This window comes from Balearica regulorum, chromosome 12, assembly GCF_011004875.1.
Source record: "Balearica regulorum gibbericeps isolate bBalReg1 chromosome 12, bBalReg1.pri, whole genome shotgun sequence".
In the NCBI taxonomy this organism is placed as follows: Eukaryota; Metazoa; Chordata; class Aves; order Gruiformes; family Gruidae; genus Balearica; species Balearica regulorum.
The window spans coordinates 3,703,568-3,728,491 of NC_046195.1; the positions used below are offsets into that span (position 1 = coordinate 3,703,568).

The 24,924-nt window shown below is 39.2% G+C and overlaps 1 protein-coding gene across 1 annotated transcript in view; it reads left to right on the plus strand.

Annotated features, from left to right (window-relative positions):
- The first annotated feature begins 1,312 nt into the window (after nt 1-1,312).
- Nucleotides 1,313-24,924, plus strand: part of ETFA (electron transfer flavoprotein subunit alpha) — a 30,794-nt gene continuing 7,182 nt past the window's right edge. The window contains exons 1-9 of the mRNA XM_075764414.1: nt 1,313-1,436; nt 8,738-8,887; nt 10,661-10,742; nt 10,840-10,922; nt 12,434-12,533; nt 13,770-13,880; nt 15,111-15,212; nt 16,009-16,077; nt 17,095-17,177. Of these exons, the coding sequence (XP_075620529.1) occupies nt 1,398-1,436; nt 8,738-8,887; nt 10,661-10,742; nt 10,840-10,922; nt 12,434-12,533; nt 13,770-13,880; nt 15,111-15,212; nt 16,009-16,077; nt 17,095-17,177 (819 nt within the window). The 5' untranslated portion in view covers nt 1,313-1,397. The remainder of the gene's footprint in view (nt 1,437-8,737; nt 8,888-10,660; nt 10,743-10,839; nt 10,923-12,433; nt 12,534-13,769; nt 13,881-15,110; nt 15,213-16,008; nt 16,078-17,094; nt 17,178-24,924) is intronic.

Genomic DNA, 24,924 nt, shown 5'->3' on the forward strand with positions numbered 1-24,924 from the left:
GGATGGGAAGTCTGTCGGGAATGTTTCAAATCCACGTGTGCTTCGGGGTCCTGGGCTGGTGGACTGGTCGCTCCAGTGTGGCGGCTGTGGCCAGCTACTCCAGGACACCAGGTTTTCAGAGAGCCACAGCACATGCTTTAACAGTGAATTTGGCCTGAAACATTTTGCTTCGTTAATTTTTAAATCCTTCTCCTTGCCACCTGGAAAAAATCCGGAGGTATGGAAACAAGAGCACCCTGGTGCTGTGGAAGTAGCAAGCACAAAAAGTTTTGCTGTGGTTCTCAGAAATTAGAAAAATAATAATAATTAAAAAATCTATAAATTATTCAGAGCAAATGAGCTATTCACCCATGCTGTTGCGGGGCTGTGCTGCAGGAGTGTGGGTGAGGCAGCTGTAAATCTGTCCTGGTGAGGGGATGCTGTCCTGGTGTTACTTGACTGGTCTTTGGAGCTGTCAGGCTGCTTGGACAACTAGTGGGTCGTGACATTCGGAAAGCACCATGGCATCTGGCCTCTCCTACGCGCCACACGCTCTGTCCCCATGTGATCTCCTGTGTCTAATGCCAGGGGGATCTGACAAGGCGCAGGCAGCCCCAGGCCCAGGCATGTCCCCAGGGTCGGGCTGGCCGTGTGCCCGGCCGTGGCCTCCCAGGCTTCTGCTGGCTCCACAGCCACAAAGGCAGACTTTTCCCTTCTCTTTTTTTGCAAAGCACATTTTTTTATTGGCTAGGGATAAGATCTGGTCTGGAGCATAGGCATTTGCATGTGTAACTCCACTTCCCGTTGTTTTCTTCTCTTTAATGGCCTTTAACTCTTTGCAGAAACAGTGCACGGGTGAAAGGAGGCTGAAGGCGGCTGGTGTCAGTTTGGGCGGGAAGGCGCACGTGCTGCGAGATGCAGCAGTGCCTCGTTCCCCTCGAGGTGCTCGGCTGGCGCTGCACGCGCACAACTGCAGCGATTTTGTTTTCCCTTCTTGTACCGCCTCAACCCGAGGGCCAGGTGCTGCGGGACAGCTCGGTGTGCCAAGCGGGGGCTGCAGCGGCGCCCTTCGGTTTTCACGTATCTCGCAATAAAGAACCGCCCGGCTTTGCAATCGCGCGCGCGCGCCCCGCGCCAGCCGCTCCAACCGCCGCCGCCGCGCGCGCCCCGCGCCAGCCGCTCCAACGGCCGCCGCCGCGCGCGCCAGCCGCGCCAGCCGCTCCAACCGCCGCCGCGCGCGCCTCGCCAACGGTCCCGCACGGGCCGCTCCAACGGCCGCCGCGCGCGCCTCAGTCACTGTCGGGGCGCGGGCCGGACGGCCCTCTATCGCTGTCCATTGGCCCGCCGCTCCGGCCAATGAGGCGGCGGGGTGGGGCGCGGCTCTCGCGAGAGCGGCGCGAGGCCAGGGTGGTGGAACCATGTTGCGGGCGGTCGCGGCGCAGCGCCTGCAGCGGGCGGTGAGTGCAGGCGGGGAGGGCGGGAAGCGCGCGCGCCCCTTCGGCTGCGGCCCGGGGGGCTCCGCCGCGGCGCCCGGTGCGGGGTGCCGAGGGGCCGGTCGCTTTCTCGCCGCCCCGGCCGCGTGGGCCCGTGCCCAGTGGGGCAGAGGTGTCGCGGGGCGGAGCGTGGGGGCGAGCTCCGCCGTCGGCCCGCCCGGCAGTGGTGTCCGGCGGCCGAGGAACAGGCGCCGCCGAGGCCGAACTCCTTCGCTGGACTCTGCTTCCCTTCCACACCGTGGCTGTTGAAAATAAAGTTTCTGAGTGGACGCCGAATGTTTGAGAGGCCCTTTCCAGTGCTGGCTGCAGGCAAGAGTTAAGGGTTGTTGTCCTGTATGAAGAGCTAACGTAGTCATAAGGGAAGTCTTAAATTTCTCACAGTGCTTGCTCTCATCCACCCTTGTACAGGACTAGCTGAGGAACAGAGGTACTTACAGCTGGAAGAGGCTTGGAGTTTGTTATTGCAAACTCTTAACAGTGTTAGAAAGACATCTGTGGCTCAAGGATAGACTTTCTGGGGTTTTGAGAGGTTAATGGAACATTTTTCAGTCACATGAACTCAGCTGTGCAGAAGCCTGATTGCTTTAACCCTCACAGTCCGTGGAAGGAAGCTAATGTGAAACACTTGTTGCTTTTCCACATTGACCTTCATACTGCTCAGCTGGGAGGAATGCTGGGCTTTTGGAGGCCATTTGCTGCTTGATGTGTCATAGCAGCTATGTTATGTTACCAAATTTAACAACTAGGTGAACTCAAGGTTAGTTGGAGTACATGATTCATGAAATGGCCCTGAATATCTTGAGTCTCGTAGCATGCACACTCCTTCCACTAGCCCTTCTAAAAGAGGTTTAAATCTCACAAATTTCTTTTTGAGCTCTCCAAGACAAAACACAGGTATTACAGCTCTACATTAGGATTTATGGATATTTTAATTGGTTTCAGGTACTAAGAATATCTTAAAAGAAGAGCAAAGGTGGACCAGGACATACATGATTTAGTTACTATAAAAATGATAACTGTTGTAATCATGGACATCTTTCAGTTATTGTTAGGCTGTAGGCTTTCCAGAGCAAAGGTCCTAGAGCTCCTAGAACATACGGTACTGCTGTGTAAATAATACTTTGCTCTCATGATCAGTGCACAATTCAGTTTCATGTCCTGGAAATGTGAAGTCAGCTCCTTTTTTTTTTTTCACCCATGTGCATCTAAACTCATAAATTTTTGTAAAATAAAAACAATAAAACATTATGTGCGTCTTCAGTGTGTGGGTAACAATGTAGTCTGCAAGAGAAGCAAAGGGAACTCCGTTTCAGCACTGCTAACGCTCTTGCAGTTCAAGAGTGAATAGTCTACAGAAAAACAGGATGCGAGAGACCTGTAAAGTATGAGCAGCAAGGAAAGGTTGGAGTTGCATGTCTTAAAGATGGGAGGACTGAGGAGGAATACAAGACTGCAAGGACACAAAAAATGGTGTGGAGATAGGAATAAGCCATTTCATCGGTCCGTGGATGATAAAATAATAACAGTTAATTTAAACTGCAAGAAAGCTATTTAAGATAGCTATTTAAGATAGCTATGAAGAGTTAAGATAGACATTAAGAAATCCTTTCTAGTTGAAAGGATTGTGAGTTTTAAAAATAGGTTGCCTAGGAGTCTTCATCATTGGAACACACTAACAATAAGCTACACAGATATGTTGGAAATGACATAGATATGGTTGCTTAGCATCTGATGAGGATAGCTTTGTATGAGCTCTTGAGGTCCCTTCCAAACCTGTACTGATAGGAAATTGTGATCATCAGGATTGTCTTGCAGACTTTTAGTTATGGGGCGTGTTGAGGTCACGCATTCCTACCTTTGTAAAACAACAAACAGCTAATGTGTTCCCTTAACATTCTCTGTTCTTTATTGTTTTTATCAGATAAGCAAGGGTCTGCTTTTTTGCCTATTCACAGTGTTGGTTGGGTTTTTCTTTCATTTTTCTCAGATGACATTGCACAGCACTTTGGGGCCAAGTTGATTGTAGGTGGATAGAATACCAATGCGTTTAGTTTTGTATGCAGTTGCCATTCAACCTGTGTCAAAGTTAGAATTTGTCCTGAGGATATTCATGAAGGGCAAGCAGTGCTAGTCTTGACTGTTCGAAGTCTTAAATTAATCTCTCAGGCTCCCTCACTTCTACCTCCAGGCTCCCTCAAAAAACCTCCCACAGTGGAGTGAAAGAGGGAAGGACATTGTGGCTCTCAGTTTTTTACGAAAACTATTTTGCTTTGTGTAATATTTCAGGGTTCTGCTGCTGTTTTAAAGGTCCAGATAGAATAAAAGTTACATTTGTTTCTGCAGTGTGTTTTTTGGGGGAGCAAGAGATATTTTAGAGTTGGCTTAAACAAAATAAGGTGCATGTTCTTATGAACTGTTGGAGATCTTCAGGTGAAAGTGGTCTTAACTGTCAGGTTTTCTTTCTTACTTGGTAGTGTAGTATTTTACCATATAGTAGCTTTTGAATAAAGCGAAATGTGACTTGTTAATTTTTAGTGATGTTGAGCAGGTACTCTTACTTTGTCTTTACAGTGTTTTGGGGGACCCAGTTTTCACAGCTGTTGAGTCTTTGAGTTCCAGTTGATTTGCTTAGAGCTTTCAATTTCCTGGCATTTCTGAAAATGCTGGATTTTATTTCAATAATGTATATCTCATGATGCAAGTGTAGGTTTCTTTGTTTTGTGGGTTTTTTTAGCCTGAGAAAATTCAGATAAATTTGTTTAATAGCCTGAAACATGCCTTACTCAGAAAGTACTGGGCTACATTTGTAGTCTTAGGGAATACTCGTATATCTGTTTCAATTGTCATTGATAAGATCACACTATTAGCTTTTTAAGTGTATTAATTTATCTTGAGTTCACTTTCAGTAATGTTGTCTGTATTTCAAAACAGCTTTGTTGCTTTGATTTTATTAATGGTTTGCATAGGATATATCTGGTAAATTTTCTTCTGTATTGTCTTTTATTGCTTCTTCAATTCCTTTGTAATTTTAAGTCTTTATTATAATTCCTAAATAAATCCTTTTTATAAGTATTTTCTTTGTTTCTTTTGCTGTTCTTTGCTGCAGTTATAGCTTCTTTTCAGTTCAGAGGCCTTTAGTGTTGTTTTTCTAGTTAGCATTTCCTGGAGTTAAATAGACCTCTTCTGTAGCCAGATCTGTACAGGGGTTCTAAGAGAAGTATAAATGTTATTGCTGGAGCTCGCTCCTGTCCCTGAGCTTCCCAATATTTTATTTTATTTTATTTTATTTTATTTTATTTTATTTTATTTTATTTTATTTTATTTTATTTTATTTTATTTTATTTTATTTTATTTTATTTTATTTTATTTTATTTTATTTTATTTTATTTTATTTTTTTGCAGCTACAAGACTGCCTGTTAATAGAACCAGGCATCGTTTTGTTGTATAGGAATGTAGCCATTATCTTTAGTAATACCCCAATTCCTAGTTCCTCGAGTCAGTTCTTGGGAATTTTGCCCAGTGATAATGGGTCTCTGTGAGATATGTGGTTCCTATTAAGCAGTTTTATAATCTTAATTTCTGGCCATTTTGTTTTTACGGCTAAGAAAATCAGCTCTAGAGATAACTTTGTGGCTCCAGTTGTTAGGTGATTTGCCTTGTGAATTTCTATTTCACTTTAGTTCCCAAAACTTCCAGCAGTTCTTCTGAAGAGGTTGGGAGGCAAACTTCAGTTTTCTGGGTGAAGTGTCTAACAGCCTATTTTATATTTACACATATTTGGAGTGTGGGGCCACGCTGGAGCTCTTGCATTTCTGGAAAGACTTTGGCCCTTCCATCTTTTGTTCCTGTGTCTGCCACGTGTGTTACTTCCAGAACCATTTTCATAGTTCCTGCATTACAACGAGCACCCTTGGAGCAGGCTGCAGGCAGTCAGCTATCAACTGTTGACAGTAGAGGCCCTTGATATCTGTCTGCTCACCTGTCTCGTCAAGCAGCAAGCAAAGATATACAATACTTTTTTTCTGGGATTTTCCAGCTGTTAATACATATATTTTGTAGCATATAAGCAGCAAAGCCATATTTAAGAAGTGCTGGGCCTGCTTGTATGCTGTTCAGGTGACCTGTCTATGTGCTGAAAGACCAAGGTATGTTCAGTTTGCATTGGTGTGGCTGTGAAGAGCAGATCACCTGAGCGAATTGAATAAGTACTTCGGATGTATGGGATCTTGGCCTCATGTGTGGGTTTATCTGTGCTAATTTTAGTTATTTTGTCTGAAGTCTAGAAATTTGGATATTATGCTTAGATTTTTCACATTCTGCTTGGAAAGCAGTGCTGGGTTTCTCAGGTGGGGAGCAAAAAGATGCTTTGGGGAAACTTGACATGATAGATTCAGCGAATCCTTTGGTACTTTGTGAGTGGCTTGACTGATGTATGCTGCACATCTAGGTTAATATTACCAACTTTTTAGACATCTGGAAGTCAGAGCCCAGGTTTGCTCTACAGTAAATGCTGGGGGAGGGGGGGGCGGGGAGAGTGGGAAACCCCAGATGTTTTTCCTTCATAAATGTTTATGTTAGTATAAACTTAATCACTGTCTGGAGTTTCCACTAGAGGGGAAATGTAGGTGCCTACCCTCGATTTATATCTAAACCTAGTTGAAATAAATTTCCAATTTTAGTGGTTGTTGGCAGATGTGTTCATAATCTACTGGCGTGTGTGAGAACCCACTTGATTGCTCAAGTTTGTAGGATGTTTAACTGTAACTGATTTCTTTGGATAGCCTGAGTTTCCGGAGCTTGGTTTTCGCCAGGAGTCTTCTGTGGTACAAGCGCCGAGTGCTGTTCCCTCTCAGGGCATTGTTTTCAATAGTTGGGTTGTTCTGTGTGTCTTATTTCTTGTGCTTTTTATCCTTTCTGCCAGCTGGTTAGGTTTATACTCAACCTTCCCCTTTTATCTAGGCTTGAAACTAGACATACTGCCTAAGTACAGGTGGAGAAATTATGTCAGTGAAATAATGGGCTAACATGCAGCTGGACAGGTTACTTCATCAAAATAATTACCTGTCCTCTTCACTGAGTCATTGCAGATTCTCAGTTTTCAGGATCAGATGTGACTGGATAAATTACCCTTTGGTTTTACTGCAGAATATTATAACAAACAAAAGTCAGGTTTTGTTTTGGTTTTGTTAAAAAAAAAAAAGATTTTACATGTGTTAGTATATTAAAATTCAGACTCACATAGGAATCTTATTTGTCATCCGGGATTTTTGCCTAAGAAGATCTAGAATGGGACTTTTAGTTTAGTTTAAATCTAGTCTTGTCTTTGTATTCAGAAAAGTCGTGCATATAGCCATAAAGTGACCTGCTGGTGTGCAGTTCCCACAAATATAAAATGTGGTATTACCAGTTTAGAAGTAATACCTAGTTGATGCTGTAATATCCAGTCTACTCAAGCAGTATCTATTGCTCTCATTCTTTTTGGCTAAAAAAGATATTTCTCAGTTTATTCTAGAATTGCTTGACAATGATATAGAGCTCTTCTGGTGGTACAGTACTTATTTAGGGAACAGATCATAATACAGTCAGAATTAAGTGCGTATTTAAAATACATGCTTCTTAGAGCCAAGCCAGGCTTTTATTAAAGATATCTGTAAAGAGTCTGTGGCTCCCTTTGGAAATTTGAAAACTTCAGAATCTTTCAGGAGCACGGTCCACTTTACCCTGCGACACAACTATAAATCATTGGAAAAGTGGGCTTTTTGCCACAAAAGCATAGATTTATTCTTCAAACGGTGACTAAAATCTCATAACTTTTATTGCAAATGATGTATGAAACATAATCAAAAATATGGTGTATGATCTATATTGGCAATAAATATTTTGTTACTGGCAATAGGCTTCAAACGATCTTAGAATCTTTAATCGTAACAAGTAACCTTAAGCATAAAAGATGAAATGCAGAGCACTTTTACAAGAATCCTCATTGTTTTAATTGAAATGACAAATTACAATCCTAATTCTGCACAAACTTGTGTTGTATTTGTATTTTTACACTGTGATTAGCTTCAGGGAATTTCTCGGAATTTGTTTTCTCTGTGTGAAGTTTAGCATCTTGGTAGGCTTTGTGTGGTTGAAGTCCATATAAATTTTTAGCCTCTCAGATTTTCTGAAGCATCTTTTCTAGTTTAAGTGGTGCACAAGTGCCTATTTGGTGTGAGGGGAGATGATGTCAGAATATATGTTTAAGAAAATAGTATTTAGCTGTGTAGTCTTTAGCATTGTGTTGGTATTTGTGGTATAGTCATAATAATGAATATATTTTGTGTTCCATGTGTTCCATATTACATTTATCATAACTCAAAGTCTTGATGTAGGCTTTATGTAGGATAAACAAAGACTTGAAGGATAATATTCACATTCCCACCTCAAACCCTTTCCCTACCCCAGTATTAGTCTTGCAGGAATAATGCTTTTTCCAGGTTCACCTGAAAATTAGAGAGGAGAGTCTTGGAGCTTAGAATTTTTTGGTTTGGTTTCATGACATTTCTCCCTCCCCTTTCCCCTTTAGAAGTTAAAGTCTACATGTGGATGGTGAATTAGTCAAAAATATTATTTAAGGACCATAAAATTGTGGTGATAGACTTAAGTAGTCAAAGTGTCAAATGTTTTAAAGGAAAATAGGAAAAAATAAACCGGATGCTGTTCAACAGTTCTATTAGTGTGTTTTCAGACTGAGCCCTTGCTGCTCAGTTGTCATCCTGCCACTGTGTACAATTTTGCCTTTATACATAACTAATTAAAAAAGTGAGTTCTGTGCGAGCTAGATTTTGGCTAAAACCTATAGTAAAAAAAAAACCAAACAACCCAGCAAGTAAATATTTATTTGCTACCCTTGCTTTCCTTGTGTCTTAGTCGTACTGGTCTAATCGTCACTCTTTAAGGTACTTAGTTAAGTTGATCAGCTGAGCTTGAATGTAATTTAATAAAACATTTTTCTGTTCAGTATGTTCCTGTGGAGGCTTTAGTTTAAACACAGCATGTTATAGATATGCTGAAGTCAAGCGAGTTTATACCTTTTTTTTTAAACACTTTATGTATTCTGCCTACTTAACTAAAATTATCTAGATTTAACCTATTTTGTTTGACAGCAGTGGTTTACAGTTTGTATAACTGATAACTTTCTGTAAAGCATTAGATGCTCTTAGGAACAGGTTTTTTACTTAAATGCTAAGTATCAAACGCCTCTCTCTCTCTTTTTTTAAAGGCATCACTGCTGCGGAGGTTTCAGAGTACATTAGTCGTAGCGGAACACAACAATGAGACTCTTACACCCATTACACTAAATACTATCACTGCGGCAAAACGTCTTGGAGGTGAAGTTTCTTGTCTAGTAGCTGGTACCAGCTGTGACAAGGTAGGAAATGCTATTTTCATATAAGCGAAATCATGAATGCAGTGAAACAGTACTTGGTAGCGTCTTGGTCAACCTGAAAAATATTCTGTAGTGAACTGTGCCAGGAATTGCTAATCTGCCGGAAACTTCCTGCACTTGAAGTGCTTCTCTTCTGAAGTGAAAATATGGTTATAGATTTCATTTCACAAGGGAGAATATCAATATCAGTTGTTACAAGCTTAAGCAAGCAAATTTTTACAGGACTAAAGAACAATTAACTTTTAAAACAATATTTCCCTGTGAAGGTTGAAAGACAAATATTGCAGTGCCAGGAACTCGGAAAGAAGCTTGTACTTGGTCAAACAGAAACCAGCAGAAGTGAAAGAGCACAGTGACAAAGAGGGCATCTGAGCATCTTGCCTTTACTAGTCAACTACTAGTAGCATAGCGAGAGTGTGTTTGCAACCTAAAATTCTGAAATTAGTGCTTCTTGACTGTTATATAGCTCACGTCTAAAAAAAGTTTCTTGTTGTATTGTCAGTCTAATTTTTATGTGCAAAACCTAGAGACAATATAGGTAGTACATTAGTGACACTTTTATTCCAGCATGATGTACTCTTGTGTGAACAGTAAAAGTACAAATAATTATGCCTCGTACTTTTCAAACTGGGCTATTGTTTATGAATTGTTATTCTGAAAGCAATATGTGGTATCTCTTGTGGGAGCCATACTTATGCCAACTAAGTCACAAATAGGTGGAGAAACCTCACTGACTAATGAAGACTTGAGACCCAGGTGTTCAAGGTGGAGACCTGGAAGCAAATATTTATCTACATCAAGAAAATGCTTTGACACTTCCATAGTAGAAAAATGATTGGGAACGTTTTGGTTTTTTTTTTAATACTAAGTATGTGGCATCTATCTGGCAATCTGTGTCACGCTGGGGAAAAGTACTTTACAGAAAATGGAGGTTTGGGGTTTTTTTTTAAGCTTCTGCCTAAGAATCTGTATTGATAGGACAAAAGAGCCAGTTACTCAAACAGATATTCTGTAGCAGCTATTACGGGATTTTTGTTTATTTCCTCTTGTTAATTTTTGAGGGTAAATTGATACTCAAGCAAACTCAGTAAAACTACGCTAGTTCTGAGACGATGCATGTGGTCTCCAGACACTGCTGTCAGTCCTCTTCTCTCTGATCTGCAACAACCCTTTTATCATTTAAACTTCACTTCTGCAAATTTAAAGGAAAAAAATGCATAAATATAGAATTGAAAATATACATCACATCAGTAGGCAGAGTCAGCTGCAAACAAAGGCTCACTCCTAAAATCGGACAAAGATCATAATAACATTGCTGCACATTTGTGTTTGCATTGTATGCTTGTGCGCTAGATATTGACCGATTTAAAATAAAGTAGGATTGGTTTCTTGATGATTATATCAGAATAGTGAGCAATAATCCTCAAGTGTGATTGTTATCGGCTGTTGTAATAAATCATGAGATCATTGTGTAATCCTGCATACAGGAGGTGAGCTTTCCTATGTTTGATTTGCTTTCTAGTTTTCTTACTCACAAAATTAATTTTCATTATTCCATAAGGCACTATGCTGTGAGTCAGACGATCTGCATTTTGTTCCATCAGGTTCGTTCTGATTTGGAAATTCACATACTTGTGAGTTCTAGTTTTAACTAATCTATAGGCTGTGAGCTCTTTGCAACCAGGACACTCTCTTGTTATGTGTTTGTGGTGCCTGTTATAATGCAAACTAATAATAATTCATTTGTAATCATAGGTAGCACAAGAACTCAGCAAAGTGCAGGGTGTTGCAAAAGTACTAGTGGCTCAACACGATGTATACAAGGGATTTCTGGCAGGTGAGAGTTGTTCTTACCTATTGACAAAAGAAATGGTATTTAATTTGCGATTGAAGAGAAGGTGTAAATTTTGAGCAATATATTTTTTTTCCCTCAGAGGAGCTGACTCCCTTGATTTTGGAAACTCATAAAAAATTTAATTACACCCACATTTGTGCTGGAGCATCTGCCTTTGGGAAGGTAAGTACACCAAAGTGCATCAAAAATTTCTTGTAGAAAAGAGACAGAGATGCCATTGTATATAAGAGCGTGAATCAAATGCCTGTGAGGTCAGCCATGGACAGTTTGGACAGTTTGGAGTTTTCAATAAATGTTACAGTAGTTCGCCTAAGAGATCGTTAGTTAGAAACGCTGATTCACGTTTGAGTTTTATGACGGGCTGACTTGGACAAAGGAACAGTGTAGAAGAAGTATTTAGTGGTGACCAGCTAGTTCTATGTACACAAGGCAAAATGTATAGTAACACAAAATAGGTTAAGTAATCTGAAAGCACTATGAAGATTGTAAGGAAAAACACAGTAAATCGAGATGAAAAATGTTTTATTTGCATGTTGAAATGAAAGTGTGCAGACCTATTGGAAGCAAATTTGTTATGGGGGCAGGGGGGGAATTGCATCTATGATGGAAGTCGTGTAAATTGAAATGTCTGTAAATGCATATAAATAACACAGATCCAAGCCCTAGCCGAGATGTTTTTTAACAAAAATACAATTTTTCAAAACTTGTTTTTTAAGGGGAGTGTTTTTATGTATGCGGAGAGACTCAGTTCTAACAATCTAGTGAAGGTTGTGGTGCAGCTAAATTAAAGAAATAGGATACTTCAGAAATCTTGCCGATGCGGGATGAATGATGACATCAGCCTTCCAGCTGACTACTTTCACTTCCAATCAATATCAATCCATATACTTGTAATTTTGCTAAGAGAAATCTTTACATGTCTTAAGTCTTAGTGGATTTTTTTTTAATTTTTATTTTTGATCTGCAATGTCTTAGTAAAGGTTAATAGCTTTTGCTTTAAAGCTTATGCTTCCATTTTTGAGTGCTTAATGTGAACAACGATTTCAGAACTCGGCCTTTTGTGTTGTACAAGATTAGGAGGGGGACAAAAAGCAAGCAAAGCTCCTGCTATTATTAATTTCTTCCTGATTTATGTTGCTCTTTTTATCCTCCTTCCTATTCCTAAAGTTGCTAAGTAATTTTTTAGAGTCAGTTTCAGAGTAGGAGAATATATATTTTAATATTAATTTTTAAAATAATAATATTTTGGCTTTTGGGGAGAGAGAGTGCAGGGGGTATTTTTTGTGTTGTCTCTGGTAACTAGTTTCCAAAACTTTTTTTTTTTTCTGGAAGTGCTAAGAGCTCAGCAATCCATAATTGTCAATTTTCTGAGTGAGTTGCATCTATATTCAGATTTAAATTACTGAAGCAAATAAGCCTCCTAATTTAAGATATTGAATTAAGAGTTTATTTACAGTAAGTCTCATAAAATGTCTAATGTTATTACAGTAATGGGATTTTATTTGGCTGCTAAAACTACGAGTAGCCCTACAAAAATGTTACAGTTATACGTGCCCTTTTTACTTACAGACAGCATTATATGAAGTTAAACTTGGAACAGCAGGCATTCTTTTACTGACTGTGTGCATTTTACTTAGCATTTACTGTGCTAACTTTTCATCTTTAACTTCTAGAATCTTATTCCCAGAGTGGCTGGCAAACTTGATGTTGCTCCTGTTTCTGACATCATTGAAATTCAGTCACCAGACACTTTTGTGAGAACTATCTATGCAGGTGGGTAATCACACAAGGTATGTGGTATTTATGCAACAAAGGGTGCAATACTGGTAACTTTTCTACATAATCATGTTGTCAGAACCTTGGAATATGACAGGAATTTTCACTTTACAATCTGAATTGCTGTGGTTCTTAAAAATGAAGCCTGGGGGGTGGTCATGATCCTCTGTGTTGGAGAAAGCAGGTAACCCCAGCAACTTTAGTACTATCAGTTAGGAACCTGGTCTGTCACTTTAATTAATAGAATTTGGTAATCTCCTTTATACATACTGCATTTCTTTGTTAATGTACTTCTGATCAGATTTTGCAAAGCATAAGACATTAAGGTAATTGTCCAGCTTTATTTAATATGACTAGCATTAGTTCTGATTTAAGATACCACAGGGTTATTTTTCCTAATTATGAAGACATTGAACTAAATATTTATAATATTTAATTGACTTAATTTGCAATTCTTTTTTCAGTCTTGTTTCTCTAATGCTTGTCTGACACTGTATTTTAGTTTAGCTATGAGCTCATTATCTTGTGTTTCTTAATATTACTGTACAAGATTGTACCACGTGCACCAGCGTGGTACTACATTTTGACTTACGTTACCAGAATGTGATTTTGTGTTGCGCTTTTTAAAGTTGCTTCCCAGTAATTCCCAGTTTCAAGATGACTTTGTTTATGAATAACTGGTGTGGCAGCATTTTTCTGTTTTAGTGTTCCCTGTAGCCTCCAGTGTGAAGTAAATACCTTATATTATGTATTATTGAGAGAAACACAATCTGACAGATACTTGGGATACTCCTCATTGTCTTCTGTTCTGATGAGTTTATGCAACAGGATAAAAGATCTACTTTGAATTATAGACACTCTTTTATGTTTAAGAACGATGCTTTCAAAGTTGCATTGGGGTTTTTTTTCCCTCTTCTTCTGAAATTTAAAAGTTCATTCATAAGAGATGATCTGAATACTCCGTACCCTTTAAAAAGAGAGGGTTTATTATCATGCTTCATAAGCATAGAGCTAAAAAGTAAATTTAAATATTTGTAATCTACATTTATTAAGTGCCTAGATTTCAAGTTTTAGTCATCTAAAACTGAAATTTTGGGAAGTAACTTTGCGAATGTTGTTTATTCTAGCAGAACTGCTAATGTGTTTCTGATGTTAATTTTATTGGTTTTTTAAAAAGCATAGTATGTATGATATTATCTTCTTTAAAAATATAATGTGACTTTTTTTTTTAAGGAAATATTCTTTGTACTGTGCAATGTGATGAAGCGATTAAAGTATTTACTGTACGGGGAACTTCTTTTGAGGCTGCACCAACAAGTGGTGGTACTGCCAGCTTAGAAAAGTGTGAGTATTTGTTCTGGTATTTTGTCATTTCATGTAATAGAGTTAGTTTTGCTCACTGCATGGTGATGTTTTGCAGAAGTATTTCTCAAAGCAAACTGATTGTCATAAGCTTGACTTTATGCTTTTAATACGGGTATTTGCTCTTTTTAGTGATGGCTAGTAAGGGAGGATATGTATTACCTGCTCTATTGCCTCTTTTCCTTTGTCCAAAAATGGAGATTATCAGTGCTGAAATCTGTGATTGTTTCAATCGCTGCTTAAATCTCTGCCACTGCAATCTTGAAACTTTTCATTATTTAAAGTTACAGCTGTTTGAATAGCCAGCTTGGTTTTCAAAGCAAGATTGAGCAAAAATAAAAGTTGCTGGCTAGCCATAGTTTTGGTTTAATCGGTCGTATTTCAATTGAGATAGGTGATTACAGTGTCCAGCTAAATCAGTAATAGTTTAAATTGATTAGAGAACACACACATTGTTTTAGGTCAGTTTAAACTGAATCAGTTTAAATTATTATTTTAATGAAGTCAGTGTTGCTTTGGTAATAGAGAAATCCAGTCACAGAGTCACAAAATAGTTGAGGTTGGAAGGGACTTCTTGAGACTGTCTAGTCCAACCACCCTGGAGCAGATTGCCCAGGACTGTGTCCAGTCAGGCTTTATCTCCACAGATGGAGACTTCACAACCACTCTGGGCAACCTTTTCTGGTGTTTGATCACCTCTACTGTTTTTCACTGTGGCCCTTTTTATGACTGTGCTGTACATGCAGCAGAGGCAATCATTAGTAATGTGCTGCGTGTGTGTGTCCCAGTCCTCCTGTTTTTCTGGGCGGCTCGGTACCTGCCTCTGAACCGTCCTGACGTCTGTGAACGTTGGGAAGTAAATGCTACTCGATGCTCGAGATTAGCATATTGCACTGTCATTGCACTATTTAACTGGCTTGTTTGCCTGTGTTAATAAGAACCACACTTACTATGGTGGGTTGATATCAATGTGTTCACTTATACAGCAGACCTTCATTTTAGTGCAGCTTGTACTATAGGTTACTTAAACACAACTAATTAGAGGCTCGTAACTCAGAGCTGCAGAGCAATTACTGATAGTAGTTAAAAGCTTGTGGCAGAATTGGTTCTTGAATGAACTTTTGCATAAAGTTTAAGCTCAGATTTAAAAGGTTGAAAATACATGCTTTATCCTTTTTTGAGTGTATGTTTTTCTTCATTTGATGAATGCAGTAACCCCTCCACCACCTGTTGGTCTATCTGAATGGATTGAGCAGAAGTTGACAAAAAGCGATCGACCAGAGCTTACTAGTGCAAAAGTGGTTGTATCGGGTGGTAAGTAGATAATAAATATGTTGCATTTAGGTAATGGTACATCTGGATTAAATAATATCTGTGGCAGAACACTATAAGGTGATACATTTAAAAAAAATTACGATGTAATTCTGAAAAATAGCATAAGGGCCAGTGGGAATGCACCCCAACACGTATGTTTCGTGAAGAGGCAAAACACGAGTTTAACGTGCTAGTAGACTTTTCTAAGAACTTTGTCATGTGTGGTGAGTCCCTTTAAAACCAGAGCAATATGAAATGTTTTTAGATCCAAATCTGTCATGTTTAAAATTATTGCTCATCGTTACAGGCAGTCCAAACATGACCGTGTAATGGCTTTAATGATTTAAAAAATCATTATGATTGTATTCTGCTCTTCAGGCATAAAGCGATGGAATGTAATTTTTACTGTGTGTCTGTGGCTAAAAAAATATTCCTAAGTTATCTCACTACAGAGTTTCGTACCTAAAGCCAGCAGGGGGAGCACAAATTAGTAAAAAACCCCCTGTTTCCCTGATTTCAGAGAATGATTCTGATGGTGCTGTGTGCAGGAAGTAAACTAGACAGAGCGGTGTTGGTTTATACGTATGAAATAATAATATTAATCACAAAGACCAAAGCTTAATCTCCGAATATGAAATATATTTAGTAATATAACCAAAAATACCCTATGCAAGGGTATATTTCTGCCTTTCCAAATGGAAATATTCATACAGAAAATGTATACAGGCAATAAAAATAATCTTAAAGCATATTATGTTCTTCTTTCTTCACCTTTTTTTTGTTCTTAACTTATCAGGGAGAGGCCTGAAGAGTGGTGAAAATTTTAAGTTGTTATATGATCTTGCGGATCAATTGCATGCTGCGGGTAAAGTTGTTTTCCTCCTTTTGTTTAACCCTGATTATTTTATTTAAAAAGGTCACATTAAAAGTCTTTTATTTTCATGTCTTTATCAAATAAATTCTTAAAATCCTCTTAGATTAGTCATAGGTAAAGTTTTGTCTTGTCCCTGTGGTCAACTGTGTATTGAAATGCCCGTGTATGAAGCAAAATACTAAACTGTAATATTCCCTGTCCTTCTCAAATCTCCAGAACACAAGTTCACAAATAAAAAGTGAAGTTACATAAATTAAAAAGTGGCCTTAGCTCACTTTGAAGAAAATACCGGTTCTTCATATATCCTTATATGCTACTTACTCCTTTATAGTTCTTGTAGTTTGTGTGGCTCTGGTTTTTTGCTATGCTTTTGTATTAACAGGTGAAAACTGACCACGTGCACTGTTTCAACAAAATATTTTAAGTAAAGGTTGGGGGAGGAACTGTTTGCATTAACATTTTAACTACTTCAGTTTTAGATTTCACATGTTATAATAAATTTATAGTTCTACTCAGATGGCTTTGTTTTTAAATTGGTCGCTTCACTAACTAAACGTCCACGTGGCATTTTCAAGTTTACTTTGATATTTTTCTTCTCTATGCCTGACTTTTGAGCTCCACAGCAATGTAAGATGGCACATGTGTTCTCTTCAGACTTGGAGGAACATTCTGGGAAGGCATTTATGGGAAAATCCTCTTTTGAAAAAGCAACAAGAGAAAATAATGGAAATATGCCAGACTGAAATCCTTGGTTTTAAATATATGGCCCTTTGGTGCTGGGAGTAAGGATTTCCTGTTGCTTATGAAGTGCATTAGCACTTAGTATTTGGAAGTTTCAGCCAGTGGTATAGAGAGGGATTACTATAAGAGCTCTTAAGAGGGAAGTTTCTAAATATGTGTCCATAGAGTGTGGGACTCTTCAGTAAAATACATGTGCTTTTATGGTGATATAAATTTGGCTTGCTAATATTTTAAAAGAAAACACTGGAAATATTTACTTTCAACTAGTTGGAGCTTCCCGTGCAGCTGTTGATGCTGGCTTTGTTCCTAATGACATGCAAGTTGGACAGACGGGCAAAATAGTAGCACCAGTAAGTATGGAAATATCTTTCATAAAAGAGTCGTCATGTTTTCTAGCATGCATTTTCCTTCAAAGCAAATGCTTAGAAATGAGCTAAGTCTTAATACTGAGCCTAACAGGAAAATCCTAGTGTGCCCATTGTGATATTGTCATTTGACCATACATTTGCAGAAGTACAGCAGCAAGCTGTGATGTAAATCTTTACTTCAGGTCAATCAGAAGTGTTCTGCAGACAGTTTTCTCAGAGGTTTTGCTTGCTGGATTTTTTCACAGTTGCCTGTGCTGAACCTTTTTTAAGTTTTCTAACGGCCATCTTTGATACGCTAAAAGATGTCATTGCCAACATAAACTTGAAATTATATCGATGTGTGGCTTGATCTCTGGAAAGTGTGGGGTTTGGGTTTTTTTACAGGTGATGGGTTTTTTTAAAGTTTTGGTAACCATAACGGGAGTATTGCATTGCCTTCTATGCAAAATTTTTGTGAGAGATGAAAGCGCAAGAAACTTGAGAGAGAAATAATCTACAGGTTGGCTACTGTAGGGTGAACTACCGAGAAGGGCATACTCTGGTGAGTGGCTTAGCGTTGGGAAGTAACTTGGTCCTCATCTTTTCTGCTGTGCATCCTGACATCACAGGGGACTGATTTCTATCCCTCTGCCTTTTGGATCTAGGGAGGCCTTTTCTGCCATGTAGAAGTCTGAGACTACTTTCATTGTTCCTTATGACCTGGGGAAATGTGTGGAAAGTGGTAGCCAGATAAAGCACACTTGAGCATTTGCAAATAAGAAGGTACAAATGTAGCTCATCGCAGTGGGGGGTAGAGCGTGCACTGGCACGTACCGAGATGCGATGATCATGGGCATGAGTAGGGAATTGCGACTGAGAACGTGGGCAGGTATGGCAGTCTGTCAGATGTACACTTTGAGCTACACAATCACGTAAACAGCCTTTCCGTAAGCAGTTCTGTTTGATGAGCGTGTATGGCAGCAGAAGGCACCAAAGAGCAACTTTTTACTTGTTAACGGTTTAATGAGACCGGAAAGGGAGAGTGAGCTGGAACTTAGTAGAAACTTGTCATATTTCAACTGCTACATTTACCAAATCACAGTAATTTAAATAATACTAAAAGCTGTACATGTCCTAAGCCTTGATGGGATCTGAAATGTTTTGCCTTTGTACCACTAAGAGCTGCAAATTGGAGAACTTCAAACCATGACCGTTATTTTTCCAGTAATATTATCCAGCAGGATAGAGCAATACTTGAAGATATCAAAGACAGGAATTTGTGATTTCTGGAGTCTCTTGTCAGTTCTGCCTGCTGGGTGTTCTTGAACAAGATACTTTGTGCTTCTGAGTTCTTCTGTCTTGAAATGAGGATAGGGATGCTTGGTGCTTTTTTTTAAAGTCCTCATCAGAGGCCGTCTGATGATAACCCTGTAGGAATAAGTGGAGCTATTTCTAGGCACACTGATGTTTAACCTGTGAATCTATGTGATAACCAACAGCTACAAAAACCAGCTTCCGAGAAACAGAACTATTGAGAAGACTTAAGGTCTATCTGATCGCATGTTGTGTCCTTCCGAAATCTTGATAGCAGTGATATTAACCTCTGCTCTGCAAGAAATTGTGAGGCTTTACAGGTTATAAATGCAACCCTAACTCTTTCTGGTGATGTCCTTCTTTTGTGCATAGTGTGTAATTTTTATTTTTTGGGACATAGTGTAGGACAGCCGTAGTCCCCAGTGTAATGCTTCCCCTTACAGGGAACATCTGTATTTAAATAACATGCACCTTCTGTTGATCGCACAGTGGGCATAAGGTCTAACATATTGCAGCTATAGGTCTCAGGAAGTTAATGAATGCTAATTCAATAAGGACAACTGCAGCATATGTGGAAATTGCAGGTTCCAAAGAAGGCAGAGTTGGTTGTCGTAAGGAAGGCGATCTTAGGTTGGTTGTTGCGTACCCAAACCTTGAAAACCAGGTAGTAAGCAGAGTGTCATTTAACTGCGTGTTTTGAAAGGGCAGGAGATGAGACTGACCAGCCTTAGTTCTTCACTGCCCGAGTCGCCGTTAATGAAGTGGAAAATGCTAATTTGAAGACAGCTCAGCCCTGGGTTGTGTGTCTCGAGGCTCAACAATGAACATTCTTTCCAGAGTTGAGGGCATATAAACAATTATGTTGAAACAAAAAAGGCTAGTTTTTGATCAAGATAGAGTGCTGTAACTTGCCGCAGATGGCTCATAGCAACATGTGAAAGTCATAAGAACGTACAGCCACATGATAGGATCACATCAATGTCATCATTGTCATCTTCTGGAGGATTGTTAAAGCAGCCATTAATCAGGACCGACTAATGAACGTTTTAACTATTGTGGCAATAAACGATCCTAACTGGCACAATTGCGTGGTGCTACATCTTTTTGTCAGCAGGTCAATGCATTTCTCTCTCATCTCCCCTCTTAACAAATATTTATTAAGTAATGAGTTATTCAGTGTATTGAAAATTGTATGTCCTTTCTTTTACACTGTTCAAATAGTTCTTCTGGCTCTTAAAATACATGCAAGGACAGCATACATTGGCTTAGAAGTATAGAAAATATTTTATGTTAGTTGTAATTAAAGTGCAAGTTGAATTGATACTAAGCCGTCAGAGTTGCCGATGAGAGGTTTTAATTTTTCAGTGTGGTGGATAGGTGCCTTAAATATGAGGCAGTTTAAAGTTGCAAATTCTTAACTTCACATTCCTAATTCTACCTCAACCGTCTCTTTGGTACTTTAGCTAGAAAATTATTCTGTGCAGTTCACTTAAAGGAGTAGAACTGGTCTTTCTTACCCAGATCAAGATAGTACTGGCTGTTTTAACAATCCTGTAGAAGATGATTGCTTTCTCTTCCTATGAGGTATGCTTGGTATCACTAGTTCACGGAGAGCTCACTACGTTTTATCTGGAAAATTGCCAAGCGGCTTTGCACATTGGTTAGTTCTGTTAGCCAAGATCGGAGTTTTGTGTTTAGTTTTGAACTCCAGTTGACGTGGTGCATGCCCTCCTGGGCGTGCGGGTTTTAAGCGGGGGAAGTATCTTGTATACAAGAAACTGTTGGAGTTTGAGACGTACTCGCTCTCCTGCGCAGCTGTTAGTTTCTGATGGGAAAGTTTCTTAGCGTATGCTCTTACTCTTCTATTAATAGTCTCTTGCCCAGTCTCAGTGGAGGATTGGAATGCATTGTTTTTAAAGGACTCTGGAATCATCTGGTCATTTTTGAGAGTACCAAGGGAGAAGAGTTAGTTACAAGCTCAGGAAGAGGGGAGGTGCTTCTACTGCTACTTTTTGTGCATGACTGCTGGGGAGTGTTTCTGTGCTGATCACTGGGTGAGAAGGTAATAATCTAAAAGGTGTGCTTATTTCTTCCCTTGTTTCTTGGAGCGGGGATTTGGCGAAGGAGTGGAGATTTTGGTCATCGGTCTGTCAGTAATTCCATGACTGGCTTTAGTTTTTAAGACTGCAGCACAGACAGTGCACCACAGCCACAGCAGCTTTCCTGAAATGGTGATGTACTAATGAACAATCTGGCAGTCAAGAAGCAATTGTAGTTCATTTTGCTTAAGTAATGAAAGAATGCGGTTAGTTAAGGAGTACAAATTTCACCTTCTTTCTGTTTGAGAATTAGTACCATACAGTACATCTACACTTCCAAAACAGCCTTGGATCTCTAAACTTTGACCTTTTGTTCACGTTGGAATGTTTGCATTTTGTTGTTTTTTTGACTGGATCTTTGGTAATTTTTCTTTCATATAAATTGGTTCCAGTTGTTAAAATGTTTGGCATATTCTTTTTGTTTCTGTTAGTGGCTTTTTCTACCTGTTGATTTCAGGTGATTGCAGGTCCCGTTTGAACATTTTCTCTTGTCTTACAAAAGAGAAGGCTGATTTGTATTGTTTGATGAGATATGGGAGGAAGGAAATTTTTAGGCATAAGTGGATATATTAAACTATGAAATGTTGCCTACCTAAATAAAAAAGTTATTTAGTATATTCAATGTCTTTAATCAGTGACAGCCATTTTAGGAGTGTATTTTTTTAAATTAGAAGCCAGTTGTTTTCCACTGTTTCTTACATGCAGGTGTTCTGTAAAAAAAACGAAATTCAGTTCTCAGATTAAGGACTGTGTAAGTGGTTTCTGTTTAAGAAAAAAAAAACCCTTGTAAGGATGTTCAAATTAGTTGGTTTTGGATAAAAATATCCTTTCCCTGCGTGCCTACTATTAAATATCATTTAAGTATATCCAGTTAGAAAATACTGAATTCCTTGCACAAATCAAGTCTACCAACCCCTAACAGCACCCCCCCCCAGACTAACTGCTATTTTTAGATAAGAAATTTCGAATAGTGAAGGATGTTAGTTTTCACTGTGAAAATCTTCCCATTTTTTCATATCTCATTCACCAAAAAAAGAAAGAAACATGAAGGGAAGAGGAGAAGACAATAAATAATGTTTTTGAGTTACTTAAAACTTTTATAAATGGGACATGAATACTTCATTTATTAGTTCAGTATTAGCTTTCCTTACCCAAGGTATAACTAGCAACATTTCTAGCATGCAAAGAAGTATGTAATCTTTCTCATGAACTTGCATAATTTGTCAAATATTTAAACTAGAAAATTGGGACTGTTGTGAGAAAAGGAAAGCAACTGCTGTAAGCCTTAACTGACTTCTGTAAGTTTCTGAACTGTGACCTTTGCAGTGCAGATTTGCGAGGAAGGGGCATATGGGGATGATAGAATGCCTACAAATAGGTGTCTAATGCCATTCTAGCCATCTGGGGTATAAAAAGTACATTCATAGGGCTGGTAGTTACTGTGTGGGACCTGGAGACTTCCTTCTGGAGCAGCAGCTATGATTCAGGTGGGAAATCCTACACCGTGTACAGTGCCGCTAGGCACCTATGTTTGGACACCCAAATTGTTCCCGTGGTCTCCGAAGGTATCCCTTGTATCCTACTCTGATTACATTCTCCTGTTAGCTTTTGAAGGAAGATGGGATTTACTGGGATTATCTTGCGCTCAGCTTCTTTCCCCAGAAAACAAACAAATCCTCAGTGGTACTGAGAGTTTCTTTTTTTCTGAAAATACTTGTCATTTTAGGCTGTTTATTTTGTTATCCTCTGACCTTGTGAAGGATCTGCTGCCGCCTGAAAGACATCCTTCTAGTTTAATCTCGTCAGAGTTTAAATGTTTGCTTCACTTTTTTGTAATTTATTTTATTTTCCTCTGTTGAAGTCTGTGTTCTTTCAGGGTCCAGTTCCATAACAGCTTTCTTCATAGGTTGTCATAGCTGGCAATAGGGAAGATGTGGCCAGACCGGTATTTCACAATTGTTGCACTGAGGGTGTCCATCCGCGGTTAGCCATCGGTGGACCACAGCTAGAAAGCCTCACCTGCACCATCTCAGACTTTATTGTGAGGTTTTCTTTTTGAGGAGGGTATAGTACAAGAGGGTCCATCCAGCAGGAAAAGCGCAGCCAGGCAGAACTCCTTTTTTTGTGTACATTCTGTATTGGGCACCAAATACGGGCGACAAGAAACCGAGATGGAAAACTCAGGAAGGCAGAAGTTAGGAAATACATGATGTAGCAATAACTGATACTGGATTAGATGATTGTCCTGGAAACGTGATGTGATTGCACGGAAGGCAGGTGCATTTGGATATTGCATGTGCTGAGAAACCTCGGGGGGGGAAGGCAGATAGGAATTCAGTCGAGTTCAGGTATGATCCCCAGGAGTAACTTGCTGACCTGCTTAGCTCCAGTGTGCTTAAGCTTCGACTTCTTATCAGCGGGTCTCTCTGGATGTAATGTACTGCAGGAACTTCAAAAGGGAGGCAGATTTACAACCGTCAGGAATTGACAGTAATAATGAGGGAAAAGGGGGAATGTTGAAGAGGTGCAGCTTCAGTTGAGATGCTGAAGAGTGAGATGTTGGTTCAGTGGAAAGGCACCAAAGCATGGAAGAACAGGAAAAACTCAAGATGTTACAGTAGGTAGAAAATGCAAGAGTGGGTTGAAATTAGAAGTAGGAAAAGGAAAGCTGAATGGCAAGGAAGCATTTTCTGGCATGGAGATACACGAAGGTGCAGAATGGTCTTCTACAGAGTTGTGGAATTCTTGTTGTTTTGCTTGTTTTACAAGAGGACGGGATGCTTTATGAGCTTGTACGTGCCCCGGTATTTGACTCGGCAGTCCCTTTCACTGCAGTGAGTGGCTTTTTAGTCCTTAGTAGTCATCTTCTCGCTTTGCGAGTAGCGGGAAGGGAGAAAGACAATACCGCGTTATTAATATTAATCCTGTATTTCATATGTCTTTGTATTCAGTGTCAGAGCAATGAAATACTTCACCTAGCCTGGTTTGTTCTCTCTAAAATGCATGAGCGAGTTACGGTTTCATTGAGAAACAAGTGGATAGTAACTGTTCTGCTGTGTTACTTCCCATCGCTTTCTTAGGGATCATTTGCTTGCTCAGGTTAGCTTATCTGTGAAGTTTTGTTTCCCTTCACTCTCACATAGGGAAGTGTAGGGAAAGTGAAACAAAGTATATTTTATTTCAGTATTTCTCTTCCCTTTTGTTCTCTGGCTTTTATCTAAAACTGGTAACAACAGAATGAAGTACTTAATTCCCTTAGCTTCATGGGAAGTGTCAGTCGTGTTATCCTGGTTGTACCCACTTTAAAAATGTTCTACTCCTTGCTTATCAGCGATAAGATCTTCATTACCTCTTAATTCATTACCCATACAAGAGAATATTGAGATACTAAAGTTTTTCTCTTCAAACACATGGTACATTACTTAATTTCTCGTACCTTCAGGTAACTACTTTTTAGGAATGTGTTATTTGTACATTGTGTTTGTGAGTTTTAGTAACAGACCAGCAGGTGCACTTTTCATTGTAGAAATGGTTGAGGTTGTTAGGTAGCTAGCAGATGGGAATAGCATTGGGAAAACTGACCGTGCTTGGGAAATTGTTTTTGGAATATCTCCTCTGATAATTCACTGTTGTTGAAAAGTAGCTTTATAGTGGCAAACTTTAGAGAGCTGTTTGTATGCAGCTGGGACTGAATTTACAGACTGCCTTTCACAGACTTGCTAAAAAGCTAAGGATTGACAACCCCTTTCATCCTGCATTATCCAGTGTAGCTTTTAACTCCAAGAAAACTATGTTCACAAATTGATGCTGTGCTCCTTTGGGGTTGGTGCAGAAACATTAAATTGTACTAAAATATTCATATGTGAGTGCATTTAGCTGAAAGCAATTGATGTGCTTTTCCCTAGAGAGAGAAAAAAAAATTGCTGTATGGCCCTGCACTCCAGCAGACACCCTAACCACACTTAAGAGTAATTACATAGCTTGGCTGATCAAAGCTCCTTAAAGTGAAAAAGAAACTGTGGTTAGGATATAGTCTAGTAGTGTGTGCTTCTTGAATGGAGCAGAGTCAACTGCATCGAAGTAGTACATATTGCATAATTGTTTGATATACAGTGTAATATATATGAACTAGTGTCAACGTAGAAAATATTTTATTGGGTTAATAGCTCGTAATTGGAAGGAGTCTTGTACGAAGCAATTTCCATTACAAAGATTTCTTTCTACTTTCATTGTCCTTTCATTCTTGCAAAGAAAATAAAGTATCTGAGCTGCCTTTAAAAAGAGTACATGTGCCAAAGGGGTTTGTTAAAGTACCGTGTTTAAAAGCATGCCACTGG